This window comes from Octopus sinensis, linkage group LG25 (assembly GCF_006345805.1).
Source record: "Octopus sinensis linkage group LG25, ASM634580v1, whole genome shotgun sequence".
NCBI lineage: Eukaryota > Metazoa > Mollusca > Cephalopoda > Octopoda > Octopodidae > Octopus > Octopus sinensis.
Window position 1 is genome coordinate 25,771,157 of NC_043021.1, and position 16,067 is coordinate 25,787,223.

Below are 16,067 nucleotides of genomic sequence, written 5' to 3' on the forward strand. Positions count from 1 at the left end.
CTTTTTGTAAATTACATGAATTGAAATAGTTTTAGAAATTGAAGCATTGGCATAAATTGTTTGACTAGATATTTGGCACTGCACTGACCTGCATGTAATTCTTCAAGCAGTTTCTTAATAGTATATTTGATTCCTGAAACACAGCACATCTACATTCTTCTCCCTATTCTGAAATCAGTTACTGATGGAATTGACTTCTCTTTTAACCTACTTCAGAAAAAGCTAATAAGATATATCCTAGTTGTTGGCTGAGATCCTTGAAATGGTCAGCTCACTTTTTTTATTTTGGCCAGTGGCTATGACAAAAAATGCTGTTTGGTGGTCATATTTCAAAAGGTTTGGGCGTAATTTTAGCTCACTGTTCAATCCTCATCAACTTCAAGTTCAACTTGCAGCAGAAAGTGAAAAGTAAAAGAGGAAGATGCCATTTGTTGTTTATCAAATTCTATCAAATGTTGGTACAAGTGGTGCCTATAAGTGGGCTGTTATTTGAATTCTGCTGGAAGAGTAAGAGAAGCTGTGTACACTGTAGTCCTGAATGAAAAATGAAGACTACAGAGATGTATGTGATATGCAAGACAAATGATAAGAAATAACTTTAGTGGTGAGAGCAGTAGAGGCAGCCAATCTCAGTGAGTGGTTGTGTTTGTTGTTAATGTTGGCAACTGGTAATGTGCACTTGGTAATATCAGTCACTAGTAGTGTTCATTGGTAATTGCCAGTAACCAGGAATATAATGCTAATATTAGTAACAGATAGTGTGCACTGCTAATGTCAACAACTGGTAGTGTTTATTGCTAATTGCCAGTAACTAGGAGTGTGTTGGTAATATTAGTAACTAGTAGTGTGTGTTGATAGTGTCAGTACCTGATAGGAGCTACTAGTGTATGGGTTGGTAATACCAGCAACTTGTACTGTACACATGTGTGATTGTGTTTGCTGATGTCAGCAACTAAAAGTATATTGCTAGTGTTAGTAACTAGTAATATTTGTTGCTAATGCCAGCAACTGGTAGTCTTTGTTGTTATCACCTGTTGGCATAATATCCCTAATACTTTTTATATTATACATTTCCAATGAATCTAAAGCAGCTAAACAAATAAATCCTATGGAAACAATCCTCTCATAATTGAGGGTGGTTGGGTGGGTTGAGGGTTAAAATCTACTTCCATTGCCTACCACCCTGTGGTTAAACTACATCCATTTGGTCATTTTTTTCCCCCAGTCATCTGATTCTAGTTATTGCCTAATATCCTGATGTGAAAAGCAATAAATCTGTCAGACTGTATCGTACCAAATGCACTATTTCTTTAGTATGGCATTTGACATTTCAAGTAAATTAGAACAATAATAATGTGGGCTTCTTGCTTTGAGGAGATTTTTTCGTGTGATATGTTTGTTAGCCTCAAAAATTTAGAAATTTTTTGTTCTTTAACCATTAAACCCAATGAATTATTTCTGATGAGCAATCTATGATAGAAGCTTACAACTTGTATTAGTTTGACAGTCATGGTATCTTGTATGCAAGTAACAGGCCACAATAAGATTTGTTGTTTTCTTTTTTCAATGCTAAACACACTGGTTTCTCTTTAGTATTGACTTAAAGTGAAAGGCAAAATACTCAGATTTCCAGTATAATGTGAAAACATTTTCACCTGAAAAATTTATTGCGGTTCAGCTAATAAAATGATTAAAAAGCCATGACTATAATATTTCAGTAAGAGAGAGAGAGAGAGAGAGAGAGAGAGAGAGAGAGAGAGAGAGTAGACTGGACAGTACAACTGAATGTTTATTTCATTACAACTAAATCAGTTATATCTATATCCGTCTCTCTCTCTCTCTCTCTCTCTCTATATATATATATATATATATATATATGATCATGTGATTTGTATATGTATGTGTGTGTGTATACATATATATATATATCATCATCATCGTTTAACGTCCATTTTCCATGCTGTCATGGGTTGGACAGTTTGACTGAGGACTGGCAAGCCAGTAGGCTACACCAGGTTCCAGTCTGATCTGGCAAGGTTTCTACAGTTGGATGTCCTTTCTAATGCCAACCACTCTGAGAGTGTAGTGGATGCTTTTTACATACCACCGGCACAGGAGCCAGTCGTGGGTCACTGGAATCAACCATGCTTGGATGGTGCTTTTTATGTGCCCCTAACACAGGAGCCAGTTGGGGGTACTGGTATCAACCATGTTCAGATGGTGCTTTTTATGTGCCACCAGCACAGGGTGTCAGTCAGGCGGAATGGGCATCAGCCACAACTAGGATTTTGATTTTGATTTTACTTGACTCAATAGGTCTTCTCAAGTGCAGTTTATCACCTGACAATTTAAGAGTACTTTTAAATGGGCTGGTTATGCAACACTGGTTATAGCCACAGCTGTGATATCATTTTACTTGCTAGGTCTTCTCAATCACAGCCTATCTCCAAAGGTCTCCATTTATATACATATACATACACACACACATACACACACACCCACAATGTCAGAAACAATTGTTATTGTTATTTATATCTGAGGCACAAGGCATGAAATTGGAGAAAAAGTGGGTAGTTAATATATCAAATCAACCCCAGTATGTGATGTAACTGACACTTTCTTTAACTGACAGTGTAAGGACAAAAGGTATTCTGGTTTGGTTTGTCCAGAGTGTCTAATGAAATACTTATCTTGGGATAATCCTTTATCCATCAATTACTACTGTAATGTGTTTGGATCAATAAATGTTTTCCCATGGGTTTATTTATAATCAATTACCATGAAACTTACTTTTAAGACTGAAAACAACCCTGTCAAGTGGTTATTGCACTTTTTGATGACACCAAAACTTGGCTGTAAACTGCCAATTAGATCCAAGAAAAAAAAATACATATATGCACAAAGAAAGCATTCATGTAATTGTGGTAATGTATGCAACACAGATGGCAGACATGCTTTTCAAGTAGAGTGAACAATAGGAAAATTATTCCTTACAACATTGTCAACAATCTTCAACATAAGTGCCTTTTATCAGCAGGGGTTAGCAAACATCATTGAACTGTTAAATTTGTTTAATGCAAACCTATTTCCCTTGAATGATAAAACATTAATACTTCCACAAAATGCAAAGCACTCATGATGTTTCTTACCTACCCTCTTTTAATGGTGATGTGCTTCCAGTGCTATACAGGAGTAGATTTGACACCTGCTTCACATCAATAAAACAGAGTCATGTCATAACCCCCTATGAATCTCTGATAAGAGGTCAGTGCCCTTTTAGGAAGGGCTTAGATGAAACATTGAAATATTCCTACGTACAAATACAATCATATTTGTCTGCTATATTATAAAAATATTCTGAACAAAGCAATAACTTATATGTAATTACAGACAGGTACTGGTGACAAATTTCATTAACAGACACACCCACAGCAAAAAAAAGGGTGGGTTTGATTATTTCTAGTGTTTAAATACAATCATGCAAAATGTGGTTATTAAGAAAAATATTAAGGGTTACCTAACAAAAATATTGATTGGGCAAGAAAGAAAGAGAAACAAATCCAATCATTTTTTTTTCTTTCTTTTGTTTCATCGGTGGAATTATATCCTTCACTGTTACTTACTAATGCTGTAAGGAATTAGCTTAATATATTGGGTCACCTAAATAATGTGTTTTTTTTTAACTGCATCAACTAAAAGTCAGATAGTGATGGGATAAATTGCCTGCAACAAATTGCTGTAAAAGCAGGTAGTAATTTTACCTTGTCCTTATTCTTAATGCAAGTTTTGATGAATGCAGTTTGATTTTAACAGTTATTTTTTCAAAGCTACAGTGGAAATGACAAAGGAGCATATTTGGCATATTTTGTTTTATGAGTTCAATAAAAGCAACAACACAATGGAAAATGCAAGGAATATTTAATGCAGTATATGGAGATCGGACAATATGTGTAAGCTAGTGTCAATGGTGATTCCAGAAATTCCAAGCTGGAAACTACAGCCTAGAAGATGAGCCTCATCTTGGAAGATCTGTAAAGCATGACGAGGGCATCCTACAAACCCTGGTGGAGCAAAATCCCATCGTAACTGTTGAGGAACTAACAGAGAAGCTTGGATTTGGTCATTCAACCATTCATCAACACCTGCATGCCATCAGAAAAGTCAGCAAATTGGGTCAGTGGGTTCCTCACAAACTTTCTGAGTCTAATTGCATGCAGAGTGAATATGTGCTCTTCTTTGCTGTTGCATCTCACAAATGAACCTTTTTGGCACTGAATAGTGACTGGTGACAAGAAATAGGTTCTCTATAAAAATGTCAAGCACTGAAGACAGTGAGTAGGGAAAAAGGAAACACCAGCACCCCAGGCTAAAGAAGGTCTTCACCCATGTAAGGTGTTGTTATCTATGTGGTGGGGTTTAAAAGGTTTAGTCCACTTTGAAATTTTTAACCCAAACCAAACAATAACAAAGGAGATCTAGTGTGGGGAGCTTGAGTGGCTTAAGTCAGCACTAGAAGAAAAATGACCATCTTTGGTTTCAAGACCAAAGCTGTTCTTCCATCAGGATAATGCTTGACCACATACAGTGAGGATGACATTCCAAACACTGGAGTAGTTTTGATTGGGAAACAATGCTCCACCCACCATATTCGCCGGACATTGCCCCATCTGGTTATCATTTATTCTGCAGTCACGGAAAAATATGAATTCTGATGATGATGATCCTTTCTACAAAAGGTAAAAGGCCTGAAATTTGGGGGAGGGGGATAGTCAATTACATCGACCCCAGTGTTTCACTGGTACTTATTTTATTGACCCCCAAAAGGGAGAAAGGTAAAGTTGACCTCGGCGGAATTTGAACTCAGAATGTGGTGACAGACAAAATACCACTAAGCATGCTAGCAATTTCGTGCTAACAATTTCGCCAGCTCACCACCTTTCAATAATAATAATAATAATAATAATAATAACAATAACAACAACAACAACAACATACTTTATTAACTAATATATGAGTGCCTGTCATTTTTGACTAATGGATTTTTAGTGCTGGTGGCATGACAAAAAAGCAACCAATACACTCTGTAAAGTGGATGGTATTAAGAAAGGCAACTAGCCGTAAAAAAAAAAGGAAAAAAACCATGCTGAAGCTGACATTGGAGCTCAACATTGCCCCAGTTCCTGTCAAACTATCCAACCCTCAGTAGCTTGGAAAACAAACGTTTAGTGGTGATGATGATGATGATGATGATGATGATGATGGTTGTGGTGGTAAATATTGTCTTGAGTCAGCATGTCAACACTTTAGTTATATATCTCAGTTAGGTTTCAACTAACAACATTAAAGAGTTCAGGGTATGGTTTATTTTAGAAGTACTGTTTCATGGCTTTTTCTTTCTTTCTTTTTCTTTTCATACCCGCTTCTACTAATTACAAACTTATGTAGTATTTCATTCCTGACCACTGTTTAATTCTGGGTGTTCTGTTCTGTTACAATAACAGCTTAACCTTTTTGTATTTTTAGATCCAACTTTAGTGAATGAAACTGACTGTTTGGGCAGGACTCCATTGATGTATGCTATTCACTATAATCAGCTGGAAGCTTTGAAATGCCTTCTAGAAAAAAATGCTGATGTCAATATATCAGCTCATGGTAAGTCAATTATTATTATTATTTTTTTATTGACCATAGGTGATCAGGTACATCACAAAACCCACATGTGCATGCACCCTTAAGCTCATGCTTACACACTTTACACTAAGTACTATGGATGACTAATATCAAAGAATATTTTTTTACTCTCCCTTTTCCTTAATCAATGGTAATTTAGTCAATGAGCTTCTTTTATATTGACTATTTCATTATTTTATCATTGGTTGCTCAGTGCAGACTTTGGGGCTGGAAAAATTCAATTGTTGACCTAGTAGGAAAAAATGCAACATTTTTTAATGCTTAAATGCTTATTTTACTACTACATGTAGTTTATATGAGATTGCTTTAAATACTGTCTTTCTATTGTCAAGATAAGGAGTGAAACAAATTATAAATGGTATTTTTTATAATAGCAATGGTTTTGAGGGAACAAGGTATTTTATGTCAACTGTATTTGTGCCATAAGGAATTCCTTATGATGTATGTATACAACAAAGTAATTCATTGCCTTTGGCTCCAAATCTTATCCACTGCAGTCAAGCAAGGACATCTTATTTTATTATTTACAAGCAGTATCGCCCGGCATTGCTCGGGTTTGTAAGGGAAATAACTATATAAGCATTTTTAGTGAGTTATAGCAAAAAAATAGCAAAAAATGCATTAAAAATGGAATAAAAAATGATTGTAATTTTTTTTTTAAATCGTTGACTCATCGTAGACATTTTTAGAGAGTTACTTCCCTTATATAATAGCGAAAAATGCATTAAAATGGAATAAAAAATGATGGTAAATTTTTTTTTAAATCGTAGACTCATTGTAGATGTGCGCTACTACCCAGAAGGGCTCGATATGAATCACGACTATAAGATACCCGGTTTTGGTTACACTGCACCGCAAAATGTGGGAGTAGTTAGGAATCTAAATCGTAGGAGACAGACACACAACCTTACTTTTATATATAAAGATTTGTGCAACAACTAAAACATTCGGTTGTGCAAATTGTTTGCAGAGGAAACCTGCCCTGTGTGGCGGTAATTGCTGTTTTTGTGGATCTGTTTCAGCTTTTTTAGCGATTTCTGTTTTGGCGACTTCAAGCCATGAAGTCGTTGTTCTAAAAGAACGCTGGTCTCCTTGACAATGCATTACGACGTTGATTTCCTTACACTCCCTTCCCCACAGCTTCACGAGGGAGGGAAGAAGGGGGAGAAGCAACACAGGTGCAGGTGTGAGCGTGGACGCCAACTCCACCGCCATCGACACACGAAAAAATATGCATTAAAATGGAATAAAAAATGATGTTAAATTATTTTTAAAATCGTAGACTCATTGTAGACGCGCGCTAATACCCAGACGGGCTCGATATGAATCATGACTATAAGATACCCGAATTTGGTTAAACTGCACTGCAAAATGTGGGAGTAGTTAGGAATCTAAATCGAAGGGGACAGACACTCACACAACTACAGTTTTATATATATAGATTTCAGTCAAGTACAGCAATTGTCTATAGCTATTCCAGAAAGGTAAAGTCAATAAAATCAATTCTACAAATCCAATGTTTGTAGGGTAAACATCTGCAGGAAAAGAGTTTTTGAGAGTTGCAATTTTGGAGACAGAGAAAAGGAAGGATTGCTCCATATGTTTAATACAGAGGGGAAATGTAGAGGATTGCACCAAGTGAATATGGGTGGTGGTGGTGGTATATATGCCACTATCTTAGGTGTCTTTATCAGAGTTCATTCTATTCAAACCAGGTATTTCCACATGGCCAGGCATGTTTTTCATAGAAAAACTGGAAACAAACAATATCAATTGTGTGATGGTAATACTTACAATCATCACATGATGTCGCAATAAGGGCACACACACACACACACACACACACACACACACACACACACACAAGGATTTCTTTCAGTTTCTGTCTACCAAATCCACTCACAAGGCTTTGGTCAGCCCAGGACTATAATAGAAGACACTTGCCCAATATGCTGCAGAGTGGGACTGAACTTAGGACAACATGGTTGGAAAGCAAGCTTCTTAACCTCACTGCCAAATATACTCTATTATATCTTTAACAATTACATTTCTAAATTTTACTCTCATATTAGAAACCAAAATTGCTGAACCTTTTTATTCAATTCAGTTTTCTTCTTTTAACCTAATAAGATGTAACTTAATAACTTAGGCAATATATAAGACACTTTAGTGCTTATGATAGAAGTTTATGGCTAAAACAACTTCAGAGTACTACTTAGCTTATTAATTTTGAATTTTTATCAGTTTTAACTCTTGAAGACAAGATATAAAAAAAAATGATCATATAGGTGCAGGCATGACTGTGTAGTTAAGAAGCTTGTTTCCTAACCATGTGGTTTTGGGTTCAGTCCCACTACACGACACCTTGGGCAAGTGTTCTACTGTAGCCCCTGGCCAACCAATGCCTTGTGAATAAATCTGGTAGATGGAAACTGTGTGTGTGTGTGTCTCTCTCTCTCTCTCTCTTCGTATCTGTGTTTGTTCCCTCTGCTCTCTACTGCTTGACATCAGCTGTTGGTTTGTTTACATCCTTGTAGCTAAGTGGTTCAGCAATAAGGACAGATAGAATAAAAGACTTAAGTACTGGGATTGAATTGTTTGACCAAAATTCCTCAAGGTGGTGCTCTAGCATGGCCCCAGTCCAATTACTGAAACAAGTAAAAGAAAATATTTGAAGAAAGTAAATACTGAATCCTTTTGGTAATTTTTGCAGTGAATCTAAATGAGTTTGTATCAGTTCTACATCAGGTCAGTTTGTGATTGAAAAATAAAGCATCAGTCAAGTACTGAGGTCAAGATTAGCAACTACCCAACTCGCCTCAAAGCTGCTGGACCTGCACCCAAATCAGGATCGATTATTACTTCTCTTATACTTCAACAGACTTTATGTTCCCTCTTTAGCTTTTTCATGCCAACATGTCTGAAGTTGTCCCTCTCATACTCTATTTTCTGACATACAAATCAACATAGTATGTAGTGTTAACATGTGAATCCAGTCAAACATCATCACTATCTTCCTAAATCCTGTTGCATTTCACATGAAATTTTTGGTTTACTAAAGCTGTTTTGATGTGTAAATCAACCTTCCTTTTTGGGCTATAAATTTTGGTCTGAAAAATTCAGCTTGTATGCCGAAAAATACTTAAAACTTTTGATTTTAAAGCATTCATCTTTTAATCAAATTCTTCAATATAACCTGAGAGCATAAAGGCATAAACGTTTTTTGTTTGGCAAGATTCTTGATGTGAACTCGTGTGTTGAAACATAATCTGTTGTGTCTCAGGAGAGTCATTACGCCAATAATAAACACATGCACTGGTTCTTTTTCACTTCTTTTTTTTTATTGCTCAATTGATTAAACCATTTAACCAATAAACTAATCAACTGTTTGCTTAATCAATCAACCAACCAACCAACCAACCAACTAACCAATCAATCAACCAATCATTCAGGTTTGTCAAAGTCCTTTCATCACCATTCACTATCTCATCAATTACATGCCCTTTTTTACTCCCCTTTGCATCAATACCAGTTTAGTGAAAAAATTACTTACACTTAATCCCTACAAATTCTTGATTATTTTCAAAATTAATTAAAACCTAAACGCTCTGTGTAGTTCACTCTGTGTAGTTCGTTAGAAATGCATTTTAGTATTGATGGTTACAAAAGGGTGAAAACTATTTACTATAAACAAACTCACCCTTCCCAGTTTTCTTTTCACTTTTAAACTTCTCTATCTCCTGAAACCTACTTTTCAGCTGTTTACATTTCCTCCCAAAACATTCCTTTGAGCTCAGGATTAATGTTACTCACCACCACCACCACCATCATTATCTTCATTGCCATCACCACCACCACCACTACCACCAACACTACCACCACCGCCACCATCCCCACTTCCATACCACTGCCAACCACCACCACCACCAACCACCACCAACAACAACACTACCACTACCAACCACCACCACCACCATCACCACCACACTCTTTCAAGTTCCACTCACATGTACTGCCAGCTGTGTCTGAGTGGTACAATGTTGCCACCAGCCTGTGTCTATGAAACCACAATAGTTTTCTCTCTCTTCCTCCCTCTCTCTCTCTCTCCTCTCTCTCTCTTCCTCTCTCTCTTTGTCTATTTCACTCTCCTTAAACAAAAGCTTCAACTTTTTCCTCTTCACTTTCATCCCATTACCACCATCAGCCAGCTAGCAGCCAGTCTGCTAACCAAGGAAACTAAGCTGTTATGAAATACTACTACTGCAACCCATTCTACCTATCCACAAGAGTACAAGGGGGTAGGGAAGCTTTTTACTACTTGGGGGCAAATTGTAAATGCATAAAAACATGTGAAGGTGTGTCTCTGTTTTGAAAACAATGAGTCTTTAATTCTATAAATTCTATCAGCATGTTAAATTAAATTCCTAGTTTGGTCTTGAGGCTAAAATCTTTTTCTCGTGGATTTTTAGACTTCATCAGTGAATAGTTTCAAATTTGAGGGTGGATGAAAATTTTTTATCCCTTAACTCTATGTGGTTACACAATCTGCTAGAAATAACAGTCAAGTCTCTCTGGCTCTAATCATACCCAACCCAGTGCCATCTTACAACATGGACACACTAGGCAGTTGCCCGTTGGGGGTTTTATGGGTCTAGGGACCCAATTCTATACTATATATGTTGTAGCTTACTGTCAAATATCAGAGGACCCAGTGCATTGATTTGCCTGACCCTATCATCTTAGAAAGTAGCAGATATCCCTGAAAAGACAGGGGATGAGAATCATGGCTTGTATGGGGTTTCCCTGACACTAAACAACAGTTACAACCTATCCTAATCTAATCTATGATTATCATACATTGCTATTTAGTTCTTCCTACTACACCAATTACCTATGGGGCGAATGAGGGAGACTTGTTGAAAATAGCAGCCAAATCTCCCTCAAATCATACACCTACAGTATTCTCAAAAAAAAAAAGACATCTGGGAAAACATAGTCATTGATGCACCAACTGAAACAGAGGGGGAATGGTCATGGTTGGAATAGTTTTGATTATAGGCCTGCTACTTATCCAGACCTCACCATGAGCTAAACAACCACAACTACTTATTTATCTCCCCACATAGCTCCTTCCCAGTTCTCATAATGTGGAGGTGGGAGGCTGCTTGTACCTATCTAGACCTTCCATGTGTCCCCCATCCCCACTCATCCTATCAGTTATCTAGTCAACTACCAACACAATTGTTTACATACCTACCTATTTGCCTACAGAGCAATTTAAACCCTAGACCCACTGACCCAACTGTACTTGTGCTATGTCTACCAACCCTGTCTGTCTGCCTGCCTACCTGCCTGTCTGTCTGTTCATTTGTCCATATGCATGCCTATACCTACCTACCTACATATGTAAATACCTACCTACTCCCCCATCTACCTTCTTACTTAGCCACCCAGTAAGCATTCAGGTACACCCCCCCCCCCCCCCGGCCCTACCCCGAATATGCAGCTGAGCATACCAGAGCAGAGAATCATGAAGCATGTTTGTTACCATGAAGCTGCACGGAACACTGACAGTAACAAAACATGCTCATACACATACGTACATGCAGATACACACATGCATGCACACACACACACACGCACGCACTCACACACACACACACACACACATGTAACATTAGAATGGGGATAGTTGTACTTTTATAGGTCACTACCAGTGAGCCAGAGATCCTGTATATGGTCGTTTGACATGCTAGAAACAGCAACCAAATCTCACTCAAATCATACTCAACTGTCAACATCATCATCATCATCATTTCCCATCTGTTTTCCATGCTGTCATGGGTTGAGCAATGTAATAAAAAGTGTCAAGTCAGAAGACAGCAGAAAGCTTTGGTGGGGTTTCTATAGATGATGGATGCCCTTCCTCACAGCAACCACTTTACAGAGCATGCTGGGCGGGGGGGGGGGTGCTTTTTGTGTGGCACCAGCAGCAGCAGCAGCAGTAAGGTCATTGAGTAACTGGCAACGCAGTGGAGTGTGGGGTGGGGCATTGAGGAACAGAAAGAGAGCATCTTGCAGTAGAGAAGAAATATGGCTGCCTCAGGTGGGAAACGAGAGAGAGACAAGGTGAAGATGTGATGGGGAATACAGCTAAGTTAGAGGGAGGTGTACATAGTGAAGTGGACCAGGGATTGGAGAAGGTGGGTGGGTAAGTTCAGAAGATTGTGAAAGGAGAGTGGGAGATGGAGGGTAGAGGGAATGCAGTGAGTGGGCACAGGCAGGGGTGGGGGATATTAATAATGTTGTGGGGGAAGGGATTAGACAGGAACAAATATTGTGTACAGGTAGGTTCGTGAGGGAGAGTCATAGTTAGAGGGGAGGAGAATGCAACAGGTGGTGTATTCCCCTTCCTTCTTTTTCTAAAGTGGAGGGAGGAGGTGTTGGAAGGTGGATGTGTGGGTGGTGAAAATGGGTTGTGGGGGGAGAGGTACATCAGGTGACAGATTGTATGTGGAGTAAGAGGCATGGACATGAAGGACATGCCTTTATGGCCTCTTTTTTTCTCAGCTGGAGAAATCTTCTCAAGCACAGCAAATTGTCAGTTGTCTCAGTCACTTGTCATCTTCTCTATGAGGCTCAGCATCTGAAGATCACTTGTCACCAATTTGTGTCTTTCTGAGTCTTTCTCTTCCACATTCCAAGATCAAAAATTAAAAAAAAAAAAATAGCAGACAGAAAGGAGCACATTGGACCATACAGTTATTGAAATATAAAAAGATGGGGTGATTGAAATACTTTGAGCATAGTTTTGCTCAATCAAACATGACCTAGGGCTAAAAAACAACAACAACAACAGCAGCAACAATATGTTTCATGAAGAAATAATGAATACAAAGTAAAACTGTGCCATGTGCTGAGAGTGACTGGTACCCAATGCATAGGAAGACTGCAGAAATCATCATCATCATCATTGTTGTCATTTAACATTCATCTTCCATGCTTTCTCTTTGAGAGATATTTAAAGAAGGTGATGAAAGCTTAGTCAGAGAGGGAAATACATGTCTTTAAACCTTTTCGATGAGTGCACAACACAAACCTTTTTGCTAGTTCCATAAGGCAGAGGAAAACCAGCTGTCTTTCTGTACCAAAGGAAGGTAGCATGTCAATTTTCACTATAGGCTCAGCTGATAACTAGATCCTCCTCCAAGCAACAGCAGCCGTGTCATACAAATCCACAAGTTGCTAATGCATAGACACTGAATGCAGGATGATTTCATCTACCCCCCCCCCCTCTGCCAGCTGTACACATTTTGGCTTTTGGCATTTCCATCTCAAACTGACATGGTAGTTTTCTCCTGTTGCACTGCCTTGCCAAGGACTTTTGCAAGTTGTCCATAGTCCCCAACTTCAAAAATCCTCCAGAAGAGACAGTCCAAACTGTTTTCATTGGCACTCAGGGTCAAACACAGATCTGGAAATAGAGATAACTAGAACAAGGGATTTGAAACGCAGGAATAAAAATCTCTATAATAATTAGTGCCAAAGCATCATCATCATCATCGTCGTCGTCATCATCATCATCATCATCATCATCATCATCATCATCATCATCATCATTTTTTGGACCCATTGCCATGCTGGCAATGGTTGGATGGATCCAATGGTTTCAAGCATCAAGCTCTAAACATGGTTTCTATGGCTGGATGCTCTTCCTAACATCACTCACTTTACAAAGAATACTGAGTGCTTTCCTTTGTGTCACCAGCACTAGCGAGGTCACCATATAACTGGCATGACTGAGGTTCTGTTCAATTGTGAAGGGCTACAGTAGAGAGGGAGCTAGATTTATGCAAGGAGAAAAGAGGTCAGAGTATGAAAGAAAAGGCCAGAACAGAATAGGTTTCTTGCTATGGAGGAGCTAGATGGCTCCTCGTTTTATAGAAGAGTAGGTGGGAGTAAGTGGGCTGGAACTGGAAAGAGAAACAAGGGGGTAAAACAATACACTCTGAAGGTACAAGAAAGTGAATGGTAGGGAGTGTGGGTGGGATTGCAGAAATGAATGAAGAGAATGAGGGGTGGACAAGAGATGTATTATTATAGAAATTATGATTGGGAAGAATTTGAAAATATGCAATAAATACATAACTTAAATTCTAGGACTTACAGTAAATAGCAATACTAGGTGTGTGACCGTTTTATTATGGTGGAAAATACAAAACCAAAACAAAAGCCTGCTCATACTTAAGGCCAAGAACTTTTGCTTAACAGAACACTGAAAACATATGCCTACAGGCATATGGCGTGGTGGTTAAGAGCATGGCCTACTAAGCCCAAGATTCCAAGTTTGATTCCAGGCAGTGACCTGAATAATAATAACAACAACAATAACAACAACGACAACAACAACATCAAAAAATACCTTAGGAATGAGAACCAAGGTTCAAAATTTCCCCAAGACACCTGATGAAGGCTGGAGGGTATATCAGCCAAAATGTTGTGTTAACGAACAAGATGAAGACAAATATCCGTCGAATGTAAATAATGTACTGAAAGCATTGCAATAAAACTAAGATTTCTAAATAATAATAATAATAATAATAATAATAATAATAATAATAATTCTTTCTAGTATTGACCCAAGACCAGCAACTCATGTAGAGGGGAGGATGAAAGTTGATTCCATCAACCCAGTACTTTACTGGTACTTTATTTTATTGATTCCAAAAAGAATGACAGGTAAAGTTGGCCTCAGCATTTTATCCAAAAGGCTAATGATACTGCCAGGTCACCACCCTAATAATAATAATAATAATTCTAACAATGATGGAAACTCTCATCAAAGATGACGTATGAGTGCTCAGTTTTTTGCTGAACGACTTGCACAAATGATTTGTTTATAGAAATTGAATGTATGTGCTGTACCTTAGCTCACTCCATCCATCAAATCACCATTGCCTGTACAAGTGCACAAGTGTGCCATGCGTCAGACGCCAGAATGATTGCAAAACAATGTGGAAAGAAGTGTTTCGCCCAAGAACACAATGTGCTGCCCAGTTCAGGAACTGAACCCATGATCTAGCAATCCCGAATGCAATGCACTGACCACTAGGCTACACACATTCACAATAAGAATAATAATCATAATAGTAATGATTTGGGATTTTGGCACAAAGCCAGCTATTTTTAGGGGAGAAGGTTAGTCAGTGTCATCCACCTCAGTACTTGACTTGTACCGTATTCTATCAACCCTGAAAGGATGAAAGGCAATGTTCACCTTGGTGGGATTTGAACTCTGAATGTAAAGAAGTGGAAGGAATATAGCAAGGCATTTTTTTACCAACACTCTAAGGATTCTGATAATCCACTGTAATAATTAATAATAATTCTTTTTAGTATGCGCTCAAGACCTAAAATTTTAGGAAGGGGACCTGCCAATTATATCGACCCCAGTGCTCAACTGGTACTTATTTTGTCAACCCCAAAAGGATGAAAGACATAGTCAACCTTAGCAGAATTTGAACTCAGAATGTAAAGTCAAACAGAGTTTTGCTAGGTATTTTGTCTTGCATGCTAACAATTCTGCTAGCTCACCAGATAATAATAATAATAATAATAATAATGATAATAATAATGATAATAATAATTCACACACACATTCATATAACCATGCACACACACACACAATGTAGAAGCAAGATGGTCAAATTAAAGTAATGCTTGACCTGTTTTATAGGAGAATGAGGGTTCAAATCTGTTACAAGTATTTCACTTATGTTTGTGGTTAGAACCATTTACTGGTTTAGCTTGCACAACAGTCAACTAATAAAGAAATCAGATCATCTGAAAATATGCTTCATTTCATACTTCATCCACTTTATGTTATGAATATGAAACTAAGTGCAAAAACCTAAAAGCTCCTCCTTGTAAGACGCTGGTGGCATCGATATATAGATTACATATATAGATTAAGGCGGCGAGCTAGCAGAAGCGTTAGCACACCGGGCGAAATGCTTTGCGCTACTTCGTCTGCTGTTACGTTGTGAGTTCAAATTCCGCCGAGGTCGACTTTGCCTTTCATCCTTTCGGGGTTGATAAATTAAGTACCAGTTACGCACTGGGGCCGATGTAATCGACATAATACCTATGTCTGTCCTTGTTTGTCCCCTCTATGTTTAGCCCCTTGTGGGTAATAAAGAAATAGATATATAGATTACATTCCACCCCCCACCCCACCCAGGGGAAAGAAAGAAAAACTAAAATGTAATATTTTGCCACACTCAAAACAACATTGGCATATAGCTTATTCATTCACTCAGACACATGCACACACATAGAAGCTTCTATACATATATATATATACACATACAAAAACA

General features: G+C 38.0%; 1 protein-coding gene and 1 long non-coding RNA gene across 5 annotated transcripts in view; one reads left to right on the plus strand and one right to left on the minus strand.

Annotated features, from left to right (window-relative positions):
• LOC115224200 (probable serine/threonine-protein kinase nek3) overlaps positions 1-16,067 on the plus strand; it is a 143,232-nt gene that overhangs the window by 36,423 nt on the left and 90,742 nt on the right. For 3 of the 4 annotated variants that reach the window (XR_005003795.1, XM_029794964.2, XM_036513254.1), the window contains one exon: positions 5,524-5,652. The exons of the other annotated variant lie outside the window; for it this stretch is intronic. Coding sequence is in view for 2 of the 3 variants with exons in the window: in XM_029794964.2 (XP_029650824.1) it covers positions 5,524-5,652 (129 nt within the window). In the remaining variant the exon portion in view is untranslated. The remainder of the gene's footprint in view (positions 1-5,523; positions 5,653-16,067) is intronic. 4 annotated transcript variants of the gene reach the window in all.
• LOC118767894 lies at positions 4,983-9,510 on the minus strand. The gene is made up of 2 exons (XR_005003803.1): positions 9,245-9,510; positions 4,983-5,920 (listed from the first exon to the last, which is right to left on the minus strand). It is a non-coding gene; the product is annotated as an uncharacterized LOC118767894 (long non-coding RNA).